This window comes from Vicugna pacos, chromosome 8 (assembly GCF_048564905.1).
Source record: "Vicugna pacos chromosome 8, VicPac4, whole genome shotgun sequence".
Classification (NCBI taxonomy): domain Eukaryota; kingdom Metazoa; phylum Chordata; class Mammalia; order Artiodactyla; family Camelidae; genus Vicugna; species Vicugna pacos.
Window position 1 is genome coordinate 56,328,271 of NC_132994.1, and position 15,673 is coordinate 56,343,943.

At 36.3% G+C, this 15,673-nt stretch overlaps 1 protein-coding gene across 2 annotated transcripts; it reads left to right on the forward strand.

Moving 5' to 3' along the window:
* Positions 1–4: 4 nt before the first annotated feature.
* CCDC28A (coiled-coil domain containing 28A) lies at positions 5–13,707 on the forward strand. Of its 2 annotated transcripts, XM_015247314.3 has the most exons (6): positions 12–359; positions 2,273–2,472; positions 5,591–5,754; positions 8,518–8,672; positions 10,488–10,510; positions 13,536–13,707. In XM_015247314.3, exons 1-6 carry the CDS (start codon positions 105–107, stop codon positions 13,588–13,590), a joined length of 852 nt encoding a protein of 283 aa, XP_015102800.2. In that variant the 5' UTR covers positions 12–104; the 3' UTR covers positions 13,591–13,707. The 2 variants fall into 2 exon arrangements, with proteins under 2 accessions (XP_072822018.1, XP_015102800.2); XM_072965917.1 differs by lacking the exon at positions 8,518–8,672 and having other exon boundaries at positions 5–359.
* Positions 13,708–15,673: the final 1,966 nt, after the last annotated feature.

The following is a 15,673-nucleotide window of genomic DNA, read 5'->3' on the forward strand; positions in this document are numbered from 1 at the left end:
CCCTCGTCGCCTCTGAGCCACAAGAGCCTAGAATAAAAGCCCAGCTATGGGTCCTCCTTTCTACGCTCCTCGAAGGCACAGCTGAAGGCAAGACAGGGGAAACAATGCGGTGTCAGGGGCGGAGACGGGAGCGGCAGTGGCGGAACCGGAAGAGGAAAGTCTCCCGCCTAGGGCACGGAGGCTCCGCCTCCTTACGTCACTTCCGTAAACAAAGGGCACTGTGGAGGCGCGGGGTCCGGGATGTGACCCCGGCTCAAGCTGCAGTGGTAGCATTGACGGCTGCAGGTGCGGCCGTGGCTTCGGAAGCCCCGGGATCTTTGCAGATTGAGGAAGAGGACCCCGATCCCCTTCTTCCTCAGGTATGAAGGGGAAGCAAAGGCACCCCAGCAATGTCCCCCTGTAGGCCGCTCCCACCACCGTTCTGGCCACGACTGGATTCTGGGCAATGAAGGGTCACCGTGTCGGCTGATTGTTTGGAGAAGGGGAATGAAGCGAAGTCAAGAGGGACTCCTAATGGTCCTGCTTGGATTCCTGGGATTGGTATACAAGAAGGATTCCAGTGCTCTTGTTGTCGAGATGTTACCTCCCAAAAAAGGATGATTTTTGAGCCCTGGCCCCTCAGAACATCTTAGTTTAGACCACTATTGGTTTATTTACATTACTTTACTTCCTAGACTTTTTTTCTTGTACCTGCAGCTGTGTATAAGCATCACTGAATTCGAAAACCACTGTGTTTGTGTATCAAACCACTGTATACCACTGTATAAATTTATACAGATCCTTGCCTCTTTGGAAAAGTGAATCCCCCTTCTCTATTTAGTTATTTTTTAAACATTTAGTTTGTGTTGCATGCTGAAACACCCCAAAATGTCTGTTGCTAAAAATACTTCTTAAAGGAAAATTTTTTAGCCAAGATTTAAGTGGATTTACTTTTTTTTTTTAATCTGGGATTAAAGACTGGGCAGTGGAGCCTTTCCTTTACAACCTTTGGTTCCTTGGAGGTATCATAGTTCTAGTTACGATTGTCTAAAGTCAGTGTGAGCCAACTGAGCTCAGTGGTTTAAATAACAGTGCTAGAAGCACCAAGTCCAGACGATAGCAGAAAAATCTGTTTTTACGGAAATTCTTGCGTAATTACTTTAGGAGTGACATCGATGGATTTGAGCCTTTTTGAATGGACATAGCAGGATTAAATTCAACACAACGTACAATAAAAGGCCTAATGGGCCTTAGGCACTTTACAGTCTAATAAGGTGAACAGCCATATAAATTTCTCATCCTGGGGGATGGGTGTAGCTCAGTGGTAGAGCCTGTGCCCACAGGTTCCTAGGTTCAATCCCTAGTACCTCTATCAAGAAAAATAAAAAATAAAAAAAGTTTCTCAGCCTATGATGCATGAAACAGTATAATTTTATATTATTCATAAATAAAAGGGAAATGTGGAAGGATAATTTTAAATGTGCTCTTAGGAAAATAAGGCTGATTAATACATAAAGTAAGGGAAAGCACTGGATAAATAGAAAACCTTCACTATATTCTGCATGGAAGGACCAACTGTAACTTCATAGAGTAACTTTCTTGATAGTGGCAAAACTAAACATACATAATAAAGTTTTATGTTTCCTTGTAAACAGGTAGAGAAAGTAAATTCAAAGTAGTCACGGAACAATCTTAATTTTACAGAATTTTATTTTCCTTCACTTGATCAAGGAACTAGAGTCAGATGACCTCTAGACAAACTGAATTTCTACTTGGTGGTTGAAATAAAGTTTCTAGTTGCTAGTTAAAATGCAGATCCCCATGTCAGTTATACATCTGTTTGAATCTAGTTGGGGTTTTTTAAAGAATATATTTTAGAAAGGAGACTTGAAGGCCATTTAAAGCTTGAGTCAGGCTGGGAATATCATGTGGGTGAGTTGTTCAATGTTTATGTGTTGCTCTCCTATACCGTCAGCTTTTTGAAGGCAGGGACTCTGTCTTGCACAGTACCATTTGCCCAATGCCTAGAATAGTGCCTAACATGTGAAGAGAGCAAATATTTGTGGGATGAATGAATAAAGAAAACGGTGACAAAATTTTTGTTTGCCAGGCCATTTTGCTTAGGACTTCTGTGTATTTAGTACTGTAGATTGAACTTAAGGGATCCTTATTCTAACTTTCTCTAATGACCTCTGAAATTCTTGATCCTCTTTCAGCCCATAAAGTGGGTCTTTGAACCCCTTTCATTTCGACATACTGTAGCTATGTGTATAATTGTGCTGTGTTTCCTTAGGTCATAAGAAGCTGGCCTTGGTGCAATAAGGAACTTAAAACAATGGAGGAGCGCAAAGTGAAGAGGAGGAGTCCTAAGTCTTTTAGTGCCCATTCTGCTCAGGTCGTTAATGCCAAAAAAAATGCCATTCCAGTTAGTAAAAGCACGGGATTTTCAAATCCTGCATCACAGTCAACTTCACAGAGACCAAAGTTAAAAAGGTGAATTCTTTTCTTTCATGTTATCTCAGGAAAATACTATTAAACTAAATATTATATCCACTAATTCTTATAATATTTTTTCTCTTGGCTTAACTTTTAAAACAGAGGTACATATTATATGTCATTTAGAAAAAAATTATGAAGATGACAGTGTATAGAGATTAGAAAATGCAAAATGAATGATTAGTTTTAAGGCCCTCACTTTGTCTCATATTAAAATACACAAGCAAGAAAACTTGTAGACAAGTTGATAAACTAGCCAGAAATGGAAAAAGGGATACAGGCTTGTTTGTTTGTTTGTTTTAAACTAAGCTGAGTGTTTGTACTTTGGTAGTTTTATTTTTTTTAAAGAATGAATTCATTGTTTTTGTGGAAATGATTTGTACTTATTGTGAATATTTAAACACAGGAAAATTTCAAAGAAGAAACATAGAACAGTAAAATCCCACCACCCAGAAGTAATCATTATTAACATTTGGTGAACACCATTTGTCTTAAGGCTTTAAAGGAAACAGGAGGGACACGTTTAAATGTGTTACACGTTACTGCTGCATGTGTGTGAGTATTTTGGAGTGTTAGATATTTAGAAAGGAAGATAGTATCTTTAGAGAAAATGCATTTTATAATCTCAATCCTCTTCCTAATGATGATTAAGTAAACTTCCAAGCTCATCATGAAGAGTCAAGTAAGGAAGTGATGCTTGTAGCACTCGGTAGCCACCATGTTTACACAAAAGAAAAAAGACTGCCGCCTTGATGATGATCTCACAGTCTCTGAGGAAACAAACGGGGCGTAGTGAGAGACACTTGGAAAAGAACATCCCAATAAGGACTAAGTGAGAAACAACAAGATTTATGAGAGTTTCTTTTGACTACAGTATCAGATCGCAAAGGGGTTTTTCCTCCTGGAGGAGTTTAATTTAGAGTCAGATTTTGAATGTGGTTATAGTTAGTGGAAAAAAAGCCAAGCGATTTTTTCCAAACTTTTGCATCTGTTTTCCAAACTTTTTTCCAAACTTTTGCATCTGTTTGCTCATATCTCATGGTCATTTTCTACCTTGTACTTTTATTTCTCTATCCTCTTCTAGAATGTAGGCTTCCTGAGGGCTGGGGCTTGTGTGCCTGGCAGGACTGAGAGTGGGGCTTTGCATATAGTCTAATTTCAGTGAATTCTTTTTAATTGTTGAATTGGTTTAATAAAGTGGGGTATCGGGCCATGATCAAAAACACTGAAGTGGGAAGAAACAGGCTTTTATTTTTATTTTTTGAGAGGGTTGTTAAGTGATGAACTGATGCAGAATAGGTACTTGGATAAAACTTCCAATTTGAAAGATAAAAATATATTCGCTGTACTGAAACCTGAGGGTCTGTAGCAGTTTATCTCAGATTTTAGTGTGAATACAGCTCTCTCAGGAATCTTTTTATAATGCAGGTTCTGAATCAGTTAGTCCAGGATGGACTTCTGTTAAGCACTTCTAGTAAGCTCACAGGTAATGTTGATGGTACAGGTCTTGGACAGTACTTTGTATATCAAGGTACTAGGTAGTGGTATGAAATCTAATATGTATCTAAAATTACAGAGCTTGCTTTGTGAAGCACTGTTACTGACCTGCTGTCACAGCCTTTATGCTCTAAGCCGATTGCTTTTCAAGAGAATTAGTTTGCCTTGCCACCTTCCCTACTCTGCACCCCCACCGTATACCCCATCTACCTTACCGTATTGTGGTGAGTACACCATGGGGAAGACGTCTTCATGCAGCATTACTTAGAAATTAACTGAGTACTGAATATAAGTGTACATCAGGATCTGTGGTACGTGTTGGGGTTATAAAGCAACACCCAAACCCTTCTCCCATTTTTACCCTTAACTCCTACTTAGACTTTAACTTTCACTCACACATCACCTTAGGAAGTTTTCTCTGCTGCCCTTCGATTGAGTTAACTGCTCTTTTTCTCCATTTCCGTATCACACTGTGTATAGCAGCATCACTCAAGTGTCTGAGAGCCTGGCATGTGCTAGACATGTGTGGTAAGAACTCATACAGTCTAGGGGTCCTGAAAAGGCCTTCCAGAGGCAATAACATTTAAACTGAGACTTGAAGGATGTGTGGGAGGTAGCCTGGCAAAGATGGCAGTGAGGGGAAGGATGCTAATGTAGCAGAGGATTAGCTGTAAGTAGATGAGAGAATGGATTCCTAGGAAGCAGAAGAGATTCAAGATGTCTAGAGCATCAACAGACAAGAGAGTATTTCTTACGGTTATCAGACTACTGAAGGGTTTGAATTACGTAAATCATTTCATCTGATTTTACTTTTTAAAAATTGACTTGGCTGCTCTCTAGGGAGGGAATGGGACTCAGAGACAGCACATAGAGGCTGGGAGACCAGCTGGGAAGCTGTTGGAGTAGTTCAGTCAAGCCGTAGGATAGTGGCTGTAGAGAAGGAGAGAACTCGCAAGATTGGACATCGTTACAGGTATAATCAGTAGGACTTCATGTCTGCATGTGAGGCCTCCAGAAGTTGGAGGCGTCAAGGATGGTAACAGGTTTTAGCACTGTGTCACATGGTGCTTATGAATTTATATGTCTGTCTTTCTCCTTGGACTGGGCACTCTTCAGTGCAGTAACTGATGTCAGGTGCATGTTTGTATACTGAGTATCTGGCACCATGTGAGCTACAGATCAGGGGCCCATAACCACTTGAACAACCCATAGTTCAAGGAATAGCTTGAATAAAGTTGAGATGGGAAAGGCATAATATGTTTACTGAAAAATGAATATGAGACATAGGCTAGGAAAAAGACTTAGTAATTCTCTTTTCAGTTTTCTTGCAGTCCAAAAAATTAGCATTTGTAAAAATATGTTACTTAAGCTTTTTATATACCTTACTAAGTTATATTTTATACATTTATTTTGAGATTTTTCACAACCTGTTATTTTGGTGTCTGGCTTGAAATTATTGGTTTTATTTTGTATGGATTTTATTCTGCTATCTTGTTTTTAATGGAAATTCCATTTAATTTACTAATTTTGCTCAATCTAGAACACCCTGAAAGAATATAATTATCTCTTTTTAAAGATAGTTATACACAATTACTTTTTTATTGCATGATTTCTACAGAGTGATGAAAGAAAAGACCAAACCTCAGGGTGGAGAAGGCAAAGGCGCTCAGTCAACCCCGATTCAGCACTCCTTTCTCACCGACGTCTCCGACGTCCAGGAGATGGAGAGGGGGCTTCTCAGCCTGTTGAATGACTTCCACTCTGGAAAACTCCAGGCATTCGGTAATTCATAGGTGTTTTTCTTTACTGTTTTTCTCTTCAAGATGTTTGCACCCTATTTTCTGCATGTGTTTTGCAATTCTTTTTTAAAGTGTCATTTTCTTTAATTAAAAAAAATGTACAGAGGCATAAAACACAATCACTCTAGATTTCATTTGTCACAGAATATAATTTGCCTTCTAAAATTTCAGGAAAAAAAATTTTTTTTTTTAAAGAGGGAGGTTTAGTTGAAATGTGAAAGTAGGATTGCTATTATGGAATAAGTACCTTGAAAGTGTAACAAACAAAAGAGACACTCTTTGTCAACTGAAGTATTTTAGATTTAGTGCTTTAGTTTTAGAAAGACTCAGGATCACTTTCCTTTACCCTTTCAAGCCTAAGCTTATTTCTTGCCCAGGATTCCTGGCTTTCAAATATTAATGAGTCTGGTTTTCTCATTCTTTCATGAAGACATAAGAACAGTGAACTGATTGTTCCAATAAAAACTCTGAATAGGTATTTTTGTATGTGAATCTGCAAAGTGTATGGTCAGATTTTTCATGTTAAGCTTGCAGCTTACTTTATAAGCTTTTTCTAATGATAAAATTATTTACCTGCATTTTAAAGGAGTAATTAAAAATTATTGAATGCACACATATGGAATCTCACTCAAAAGCATAAATGTCATCAACATAGATATTGCTTCTTTTTTTAAGTGTTGTCTTTCCTTCCCCTGCTTTTTTACTTGGCTTCCCTATCCCTTCCTTTACCTCCTCTACTTCCCCTGCCCCCCCAACCAGTTAACCATGTGTGTATATATATATATATATATACACACATATGTAAACACACACACACACACATACACAAAGATTTTTGTTTTCATTATTTTATACAAATAGTGTCTTGTAGACACTTTTCAATGTCTTGCTTTCCTCACTAACCAGTATCTGGTGAAAATCTGTCTATGCCACCTGGTATGGCTCTAATTCACTCTTTTTTCCAATGGCTACATAATCTCCAAGTTGTGAATGTACCCTGGTTTATTCAGCCATTTCTCTGTTGAAGGTCATTTACTTTGTGTCCAGTTTGGATCACTAAATTCAATGGTGTGGTGGACATCATTTTATATATATCCTTATGTGGATGTTTTTATTTCTCTAGGGTGGATTCCCATGAGTGAGATTGCTGGATCAAAGCATATATGTAATTTTAATTTTAATAAAAGTATCCAGATTGCTTTTCAAAAATGCTATTGCACTTCTAGTTTTCATAGCAATTTATGAAAAAACTCTTCCCTGAGGAAATGTGAGATATTTTACTGTGAAGAAGGATGATTTTGAAAGAGCTGCAGCTAGCTTCAAAATTAGTAGTAGTCCTTAATTTAATGTAATATAGTCAGTTTACGAAGATGTTATAAAGCTGGCCAGAGGAAAATATAATTTCTATTAATTCATACTGATTCCAGCTATGTACTTCACCTTTGGCTAAACTATATTAAATTATACCTTTGAGGAAATCAAAGTTTTTTTGAAAAATAAATAGTAATATGGAGAGCTTACAGATGCTGTGTTTAAACTGAATGAAAATATATACATTAGTTGGTCTGGGCAGATAATGCTACCTCAGAGGACTCTAATTGAGACAGGAGGGAAGAGGGCAGGGCACAACCACTGGAGGAATGACACAGCAACTGAGGACAGGACAAACTGGTTAGAACCAAGATGGTGGAAGATTTGACTTCCAGTAGACCTTGAGCCTCTTGGCAAACCCACAGGCGCCATGACAGTTCCTAGGCTAACTATAAAAGTTCAAAAAGTGGGCAGGGGAGCCCAATTCCTGGAGATCCCTGCCCCTTCCCCAAGGTGGTTAGAATAATCCTTCCACTTGTTAGCATATGAAATTACCGAGCCCATAAAAACTTAACAACTCTGCATCTCACGGTCTCTCTCTCTCTCTCTCTCTCTCTCGCCTTCTGAGACAGCCCACACTGTCTGTGGAGTGTGTATCTACTTTTACTTTAAACATCCCACACCTCTCGGCCTCTCTCCCTCTCACCTTTGGAGACAGCCAGCTTTCTGCCTGTGGGCGTATGTATCTCCTAAGTCATTTTCCCTTCTGAGTGAGACAGACCCCACTCTGTCTATGGAGTGTGTCTCTCTCTAAATAAACTTGCTTTCACTTTAACATGCCTTGCTCTTGAATTCTTTCCTGCGCTAGGCAAGAACCTATTCTCTAGCAACATAATCAACAAATAATGCTAAAGCAGTAAGTTGTCTTTCACTATTATTTGTACATTGTGTTTCTCATGCTTCATAACATTCTTCATGCTTCATAAGTATCTTTTATATTGCCTAAAAGAGGAATACATGGTTGGTAAAATGATTGATGACTGAAATTTTTATAGGACTCTTAAATTCACTCAGATTATTATAAAATGTTGAGTTACTCAATTCTAATGGCAGTTGTCAAATAGGAGATGAATAGATGGTGTTAAAACTTCTATAGACAATATTGAAAATTTTTTTTTACCACCTAAGGGGTGATTTTATTTAAAAATTTTCTTCTATATGATTTTTTTAATGTCCATGATCAGTTTTTAAATTATTGTTTTCCTGGTCAGAAGTTTGATTTATAATTATACACAGAAAATATGCAGTCATTAACAATGTAATTTACAAAACAAAGAAAACCGATTTCTTTTAAGCACCTAGGATTTAGAAGTTTTTCAAGACAGTTAGTTTGACCTATCCTAATCTTTATTGATGTCCTGGAATGTTCCCCCAGGAAATGAATGTTCCATTGAACAGATGGAACATGTTCGGGGAATGCAGGAGAAATTAGCTCGCTTGAATTTGGAGCTCTATGGGGAGTTAGAGGAACTTCCTGAGGATAAGAGAAAAACAGCCAGTGACTCCAATCTGGATAGGCTTCTGTCTGATGTGCGTATGGCTCTCTTTCTTTATTCTTTTCTTAATAAAATTTGTATTGAGATAAAAGTCACCATTTTAACAATTTTAAAGTATACAATTCAGGGATTAGTAGTATATTCACAATGTTGGGCAGACATCACCACTGTCTAATTTCAGAACATTTTTATCATTCCAAAAAACAACTCCTGTCCCTCGCAGTTCTCCCTTGCCATCCCGTAGCAACCGCCAGTGTATTTTCTGTCTCTGTAGATTTGCCTATTCTGGACATTTCATATAAGTGGGAATCACAAAGTATGTGGCTTTTTATGTCTGGATTTTTTCACTTGGTGTAATGTTTTCAAGTTTCATTGTACTTTATATTCTTTTTTTAAAGAAATACATTCTTTATATTCTTTATTATTCTTTATATTCTTTTTTAAAGAAATATATTGTACTTTATTATACTTTATATTCTTTTTTTAAAGAAATATATTCAAAGGAAATTATATTTACATCTAAGCATATTTTCTGAGATACTGGCAAGTCTAAAAGTAAAATACTTGCTTCTGTACCTATATAAAATCTTAAGTCATAGAAGGTAGTGTGTCAAAAGATCCTGGCATGATTGATACATTTTGCATTATTTACTCAGGTGGTGGTTACTTGTACTACGTTTGGTGTTTATGGTAATTTCGTAGGTTGCCATAACAAAGTACCATAGACTTGCTTAGGCTACAGAAATTTATTTTCTCACAGTTCTGGAGGCTCAGAGCTGGAGAATCAAGGTGTCAGCAGGGTTGGTTTCTTTTGAGGCCTCCCTTCTTGGCTTGTAGAAGGAGGTCTTCAGATCCACATGGCATTCTCCCTCTATGTATGGGTGCCTATGTCCAAATTTCCTCTTTTTGTAAGGACACTGGTCATATTGGATTAGGGCCCATTCTAATGACTTCATTTTAACTTAATTCCCTCTTTTTAAAAACTTATCTCCAAATATAGTCACATTCTGAAGTTTTAGGGGTTAGGACTAAAACATAAATTTTTGGAGGATGCAGTTCAACCCATAATACCATATATGATTCTTATATTGAAAAGCGTTAATTAAATTTGCCTCTTGAAATCTTTTTTGGAACAAAAATAAGTAAAAATTGAATTCAACACACTTTAGTTTCAGAGTCCATATTTACCCATAACAGAAATGGTTAATTTCTCTTGCTTTTCTCTATCTTTTGAATAAATAAGAGAGAAATTATATGCCCATACTTTTAAAATTTTGAACCTATACTTGTAATTGCACTCGTGGTATGTTGAAAATGGAATTTGAAACCAGTAAGTCTTTGTTTAGTTCAGGATCTGCATAGAGCTGTATAACCTTGGGCAATTTAATATTTCTGTAACTCAGGTTTTTCTCTCTGTAAAATAGGGATGGTTAATTCTATCTCATACTAAAAACTGACTATCACGTGGAATCTTATTCTAATCCATAAAGTTTTTTAAAGACTTTATTTTGATCATTAAAATGGTGACTTTTTTCTTTTAAAAGCTATTATTAGAGACGATTATAATTAAGCAAGTTTTTAATACTTAGAAAACTTCAGTTTTTATTATACAGTTTTCTCTTTTCATATTCTTATGTCATAAATACTAAAGCTACTTTAATATTATTTTGCATAAGTGAATTTCCCAGTCTGGAAATTTTTTGGAAAGTTTTTTCTTTCTAATTTGCTTTTTTATTTAAAGAAAGCTTAAATGAGAAATAATTTATTTAATAATGTATTTTTAACAATTATCTATTTATGATGTTTATCTTATAAAAAATAGAATTAAATTTGTTTGTTTGTGTTACAGTTAGAAGAACTGAATTCTTCCATGTATCCTTTGCTTAACATCAAAAGTGAAAAGGTTACAAATTATAATTTCTGGTGACTAGTCCCAATCTAATGAAGAAACCTACTGTTATTTACTGGGGCTCTCTCTTTCCCTTTGGTCTCTAAGTGGAATTTCCTAGTTCTTTTGTTTGCTGAAATTTTGTTTGTTTATGGTTTGCACTTTACCTTGTATTGTTTTTGGAGTTTTATGACAAAAATTTTAAATTTAATCAGGAGAATTATAGATTAGGCTAGTTGCCATATAAATTATTTTGAACTTTAGATTCTTAAGATAAATGGAAATTGGATAGCAGACATACTGTACTATACTAGATTTAATATTTTTGCATAGAATATTTTAGATGCATAAAAAAGTGTATCATAAAATTAGCATAAAGGAAATCACCAAGGCACATGTGAAATACTCAGGTTTTGACATTTCAACTTAGACCAGTTATTTCAGGAACTTTTCAAAATGTATTTTTGAACACAGTGATAGGTACACTATGAGATATATAAGAATAATAAGAAATAATCCTGCCTATAAAATAATTTGAGAGGTGAGACATCTCTTTGAACCACTAGGAAGGATACTGGTTGTAGAGTTAAGAGATTTGATTTTTGAAATTTGGTTCCACATTTTGCTAACGTAACCTTCGGCAGATTAACATCTCAGAGTGTCTTATGTGATATGGGGTAATTGCTACATATAATGATGAGTATATGAAAATTTCCAAACCGTATAGAATATATATAAAAATTACTATTATTGCTTAACATATATACTGTTATTAATTGCTGAATTGTGCAATAATAACAGTTAAGAAGTATGAAGATATGAATAAATCCAGTAATAGTCATTAAGGGCTGACCTCTACTGAATTCCTACTATTTGCTAAGCATTATACGAAGGGATTTACATGCATTACCTCATTTGGTCCTACCCTTGGAAGTAGGTGGTGTTATACTGCCCATTCTACTGATGAAGAAAATAAAGTTTTGAGAAGCCACATAAACCATAGGGAGATGTTCATTTAAGATATCATTGCCAAGAAAGACTTCAATATGAGGGTAAGATATGAGTTATTTAAGGGGCTTTTCTTAGAAGTTCCTGGTTCTTTTTTTTTTTCTTCTTTGTATTTGTTTTAAGCTTTATATCCTTTCTATGCTTTTGACACTTATGGAACTCTAATCCTCTCATCTGAGTTTTTGTTAAACATTTAGACTTATTCGTCTCAACACTTTCCTTGCTTCAGCCACCACAGTGAGATAAGGCATGATGGTAGAATCCAAGAGTGTTGGCTTTGGATGACTTGGTTTCAAATCTTGGTAAGCAGCCATGTCACCTTGAGCAGAGGCTGGCAACCTTAGTTTCCTCATCTGTAAAGTCCTCTCTGTAATCATACTTTCCCCCCTGATTTTTCTCGCCATCATCAACTCCCCTACTATTTTAATCTTCAGGATTATTTAAAAATTCATTTGTGACTATAGCAGACGTTAGTCCTGGCACTGTCTGCCATTTAGGTGGTACAGGGACACGAAATGATTTGCCATCACTTAATTACAGTTAGTTGTCGGGCATTATCAGTTCTATCTTGTGTTCTTCCTTCATTCTCTACCCTCATCACCTAATTCCATAACCTTTCAAATTTCTGTTCTCTGGAAACTGTAGAGCTGCACTGTTCAGTATGGCAGCCACTAGCCAAGTAGCTCCTGAGCACATGAGGTGTTGGCTGGCGTGGACTGAAATGCGCTGCAGATATAATGCGCACACCTGACTTCGAAGTCAGCTAGTATGAAAAGAAGAATGTAAAGTATCATATTTTTTATAATGATTATGTGTTGAAATGATAATTTCCTGATTTGTTAGTATAAATAAAATATATTTTAAACATTATATCTGTGGCTTACATTATATTTCTATTGGACAGTGCTGCTGTACGTTTTAGACACTGCCACTAAATTATTCTTCCTAAAACATCAGTTTCATCTTGCCATTCCTGCTTCTTGCCAAGTTTTTTTTACTATGTCAAACTGTTAAAGGGCTCTCAATAATTTGATTACAACCTATATATCCTGAAATATTTTTCATTCCCACCTAGTGGTTCTCTGGATGCCCAAGAGCAGGTTATTTCCATGCTGACCTAAACACCTTCGTTCAGGTTGTACATTCTACCTAGAGTTGCTCTGGCCTCCCCCTTCTCCTTATCAAAGAACACTCAAGCGGACCACTTCCATAAAGCTTTTTTGTTTGTATCTCAAACTAACATTCTGCCTTATTTCATTATCTGTTGATTTTTATATGTGTTAAATCTCAGCCTTCCAAGTGAACAAGAATATCCTTGATGGCAGAGCTCATGTCTGTACATTTTTTGCAAATCTCTGCTATACATGTATTGCTAGCATTTAGTTGTCCTCAGTATATCCAGACCATTGTTTGAATTGAGGCTTGAAAAATAGGTGGCAAGTGGGTCAGATAGATGAAAGAGGAAAATGAAAGGCACCAATGAGAAGGGAATAAATTATGTAAGAATTCCATCCTATTTCCAATCTTCTTGAAAATTCAGAGGATTATAGGAAAAGTTTTAGAGCTATGATGATTTTATGTTTTGGGGTTTTTTTTTTTGATTTTTACAAAGAAATTGTTTTTCTGAGGATGATAAAATGATGTTACCTTCTCAAATGAATTTTTTAATCCAGTACACTTTATGTTTGCCTCTAATTAGCTTCTTACCATGAGAACTATTCTTGCTACATTAAAATAATTCTGTGCTCCATTAGAACCTGGAACATAGTCTTGATATAGTGATTTTTTTAAGTCTACAAATTCTAGACATAGTACAATTACTTAACTACATTTAAAAATTATCCTACCACATCCAAGTTTCTCAATAACAACATAGGCACTTTCCCTTTAAACATGTTTATTTTTTTAATATCTCTGTCTCTCAGCTCTTGAATGTAATTTCCAGAAATTTAAAAGAAGTACTCATTATAGAATGAAAATCTTCTTAACTGATGAATTCAGACAAAAACTCCACTTGGCAGATGCACAAGATGTTCCAAATACTTCTACCAGCTAAAGTGAAACGTAGTTGCTGTCTCGTGGTTCGAAGAAAAGCGGTGTTCTTTACTTTTCCAGCTGAATCCAGTAGCAGAATCATCTTCCACAATAAGGAATTAAAAGTAATTAAAGTGCAGTGACTGCTTTCACATCCTGCTTTTAGTAAACTTGCCGTAAGTCACTGTGACTGGAGGCCTAGGCCTTGCTGAAGGCTTGATCAGGAAATGTGGTACAGAGGTTTTGCTGCTCCGCGCTGTACTGTTGCCTTATGGGTTATACTTGAAATGCATCGTGCTAAGTGTTGTTGAGAGCTGCAGGATTGCCCCTCCTGAGCTCACCAGACCTTCGCCCCCTGGTGATCGTAAGCTGATGATGCCCAGGCTTTTTGTGGCAGCCCAGCTTCAGTTTACATTAGACAATCAGTACACACGCCCGGTGTGTTTGCCAATGGCCAGTGACAACAGAATGTTAAATGAGTATCTGTGAAATTTGCTATTTTTAATAAAGTGATTGTTTTAGTCTGTTTTGGAGAAACCTGTCGTCTTCAATCTGGGAATACAAGGGTTCAATCCTCAAAGGTAAACTGTTATATAATTTGAGGTTCTGTAACTTTCTTGCAAATCTTGCACCTTGTGCACATTTAAATATTGGCAAAATGAAAAGAACATGGGCTTTGACCTTACTTAGATCTCGATTGGAAGCCCCATTCTGCCCCTTAGCTGTGAGTTCATTTATGTTGACTGTTTCTGTCTTTTTGTTTTTAATCTAGAAAATGAGGTTAATAACCAGCTTGTGGTGGTAGTTACGAGCAGGAAGTTAAAAAGTGCACATAAGATGCTTAGCACAATAACTGACGCAAGTAATGTTCAGCAAACAGTAGCTTATTAACGTTAACGTTAGCTTTTAAACAGCTTTATTGAAATAATTCATATGCTGTAAAATGTACCCTTCTAAAGTGTGTAATTCAATGGTTTATGGTAGATTGACAGGGTTGTGCATCCATCCCCGTAATTTAATTCTAGAACATTTTCATCACCTCAAAAGGGAACTGATCAGCAGTCACTCCCTATCTCTCAAACGCCTCAGTCCTTGCCAACAGTAATCTATTTTCTGTCCCTATGGATTTGCCAGTTCTGGACATTTTGTACCAGTGGAATCATACAATACATGATCTTTTGTGACCGGCTTCTTTTACTTAGTATAATGTTTTCAAGATTTCAAGGTTCATCCACGTTGTAGCTTGTATCAATACTGTTTTTCCTGGCCAACTCATAGTCCACTGTATGGATATACCACATGTTTATCCATTTATAGCATTTATTGCCTTCATCTTGGAGAAGAGGCCCATGCTTCTTCCTCCTTGTTTCCAGGCCACAGTAACAAGCACCTATTTGGAAATGGGGAGGGTGGGGGACCCATTGAACAACATAAAAAAAAAATCTCAATTTCAGTAATTTTTGGCATTCGAAGTTCAAAGAATTCTGATCAGTTTCTCTAATCAGTCTTTTGTATACCCCTTTTAAAAATAAAATCACCAGAACATTAAATGCACCCTTCAAAACTTTTCTGTTGGGTTGAGAGAATAGGAATTCCAGGGGAAAAAGCATTTTAAGGTCTGACAGAGCAAAAGAAAACTGCCATTTGACATGTTTTTCTTGGATGAGTCCTGAGATAAGAGTAAAGCAAAAGCTGTTTCCTGTGGATTCGTGACAGAGCGGCAGATCAACCTTGTTTATTCAGCTGGTTCATTTGTCCTTTGTGTCAAGGAACCCCATGTCGGTCCCAGGTAACAAATTTTTAGTTTATCTAATTTATATCCTTTCACACAATTTGAGCATATGTTAAAGGCAACAAGAAAAAAAATGAGGTGCTTGGATTAGAATAAAACGATTAGACTAACATTTATTATTTATTATACAGATGTTGCATATTTATAGTCGAAAAATTTTAATTACAGATGACTAAAAGAAGTTTGTTAATGTACTTCCAGGCGTCTTAAAACAGACATTTATTTATAAAAATTAGATAGTAAAAAAATAGATGGTTTTCTAACATGCTTTTCATGTTGTGAACATCTTCCCATGGCGGTAACTATTTATCTA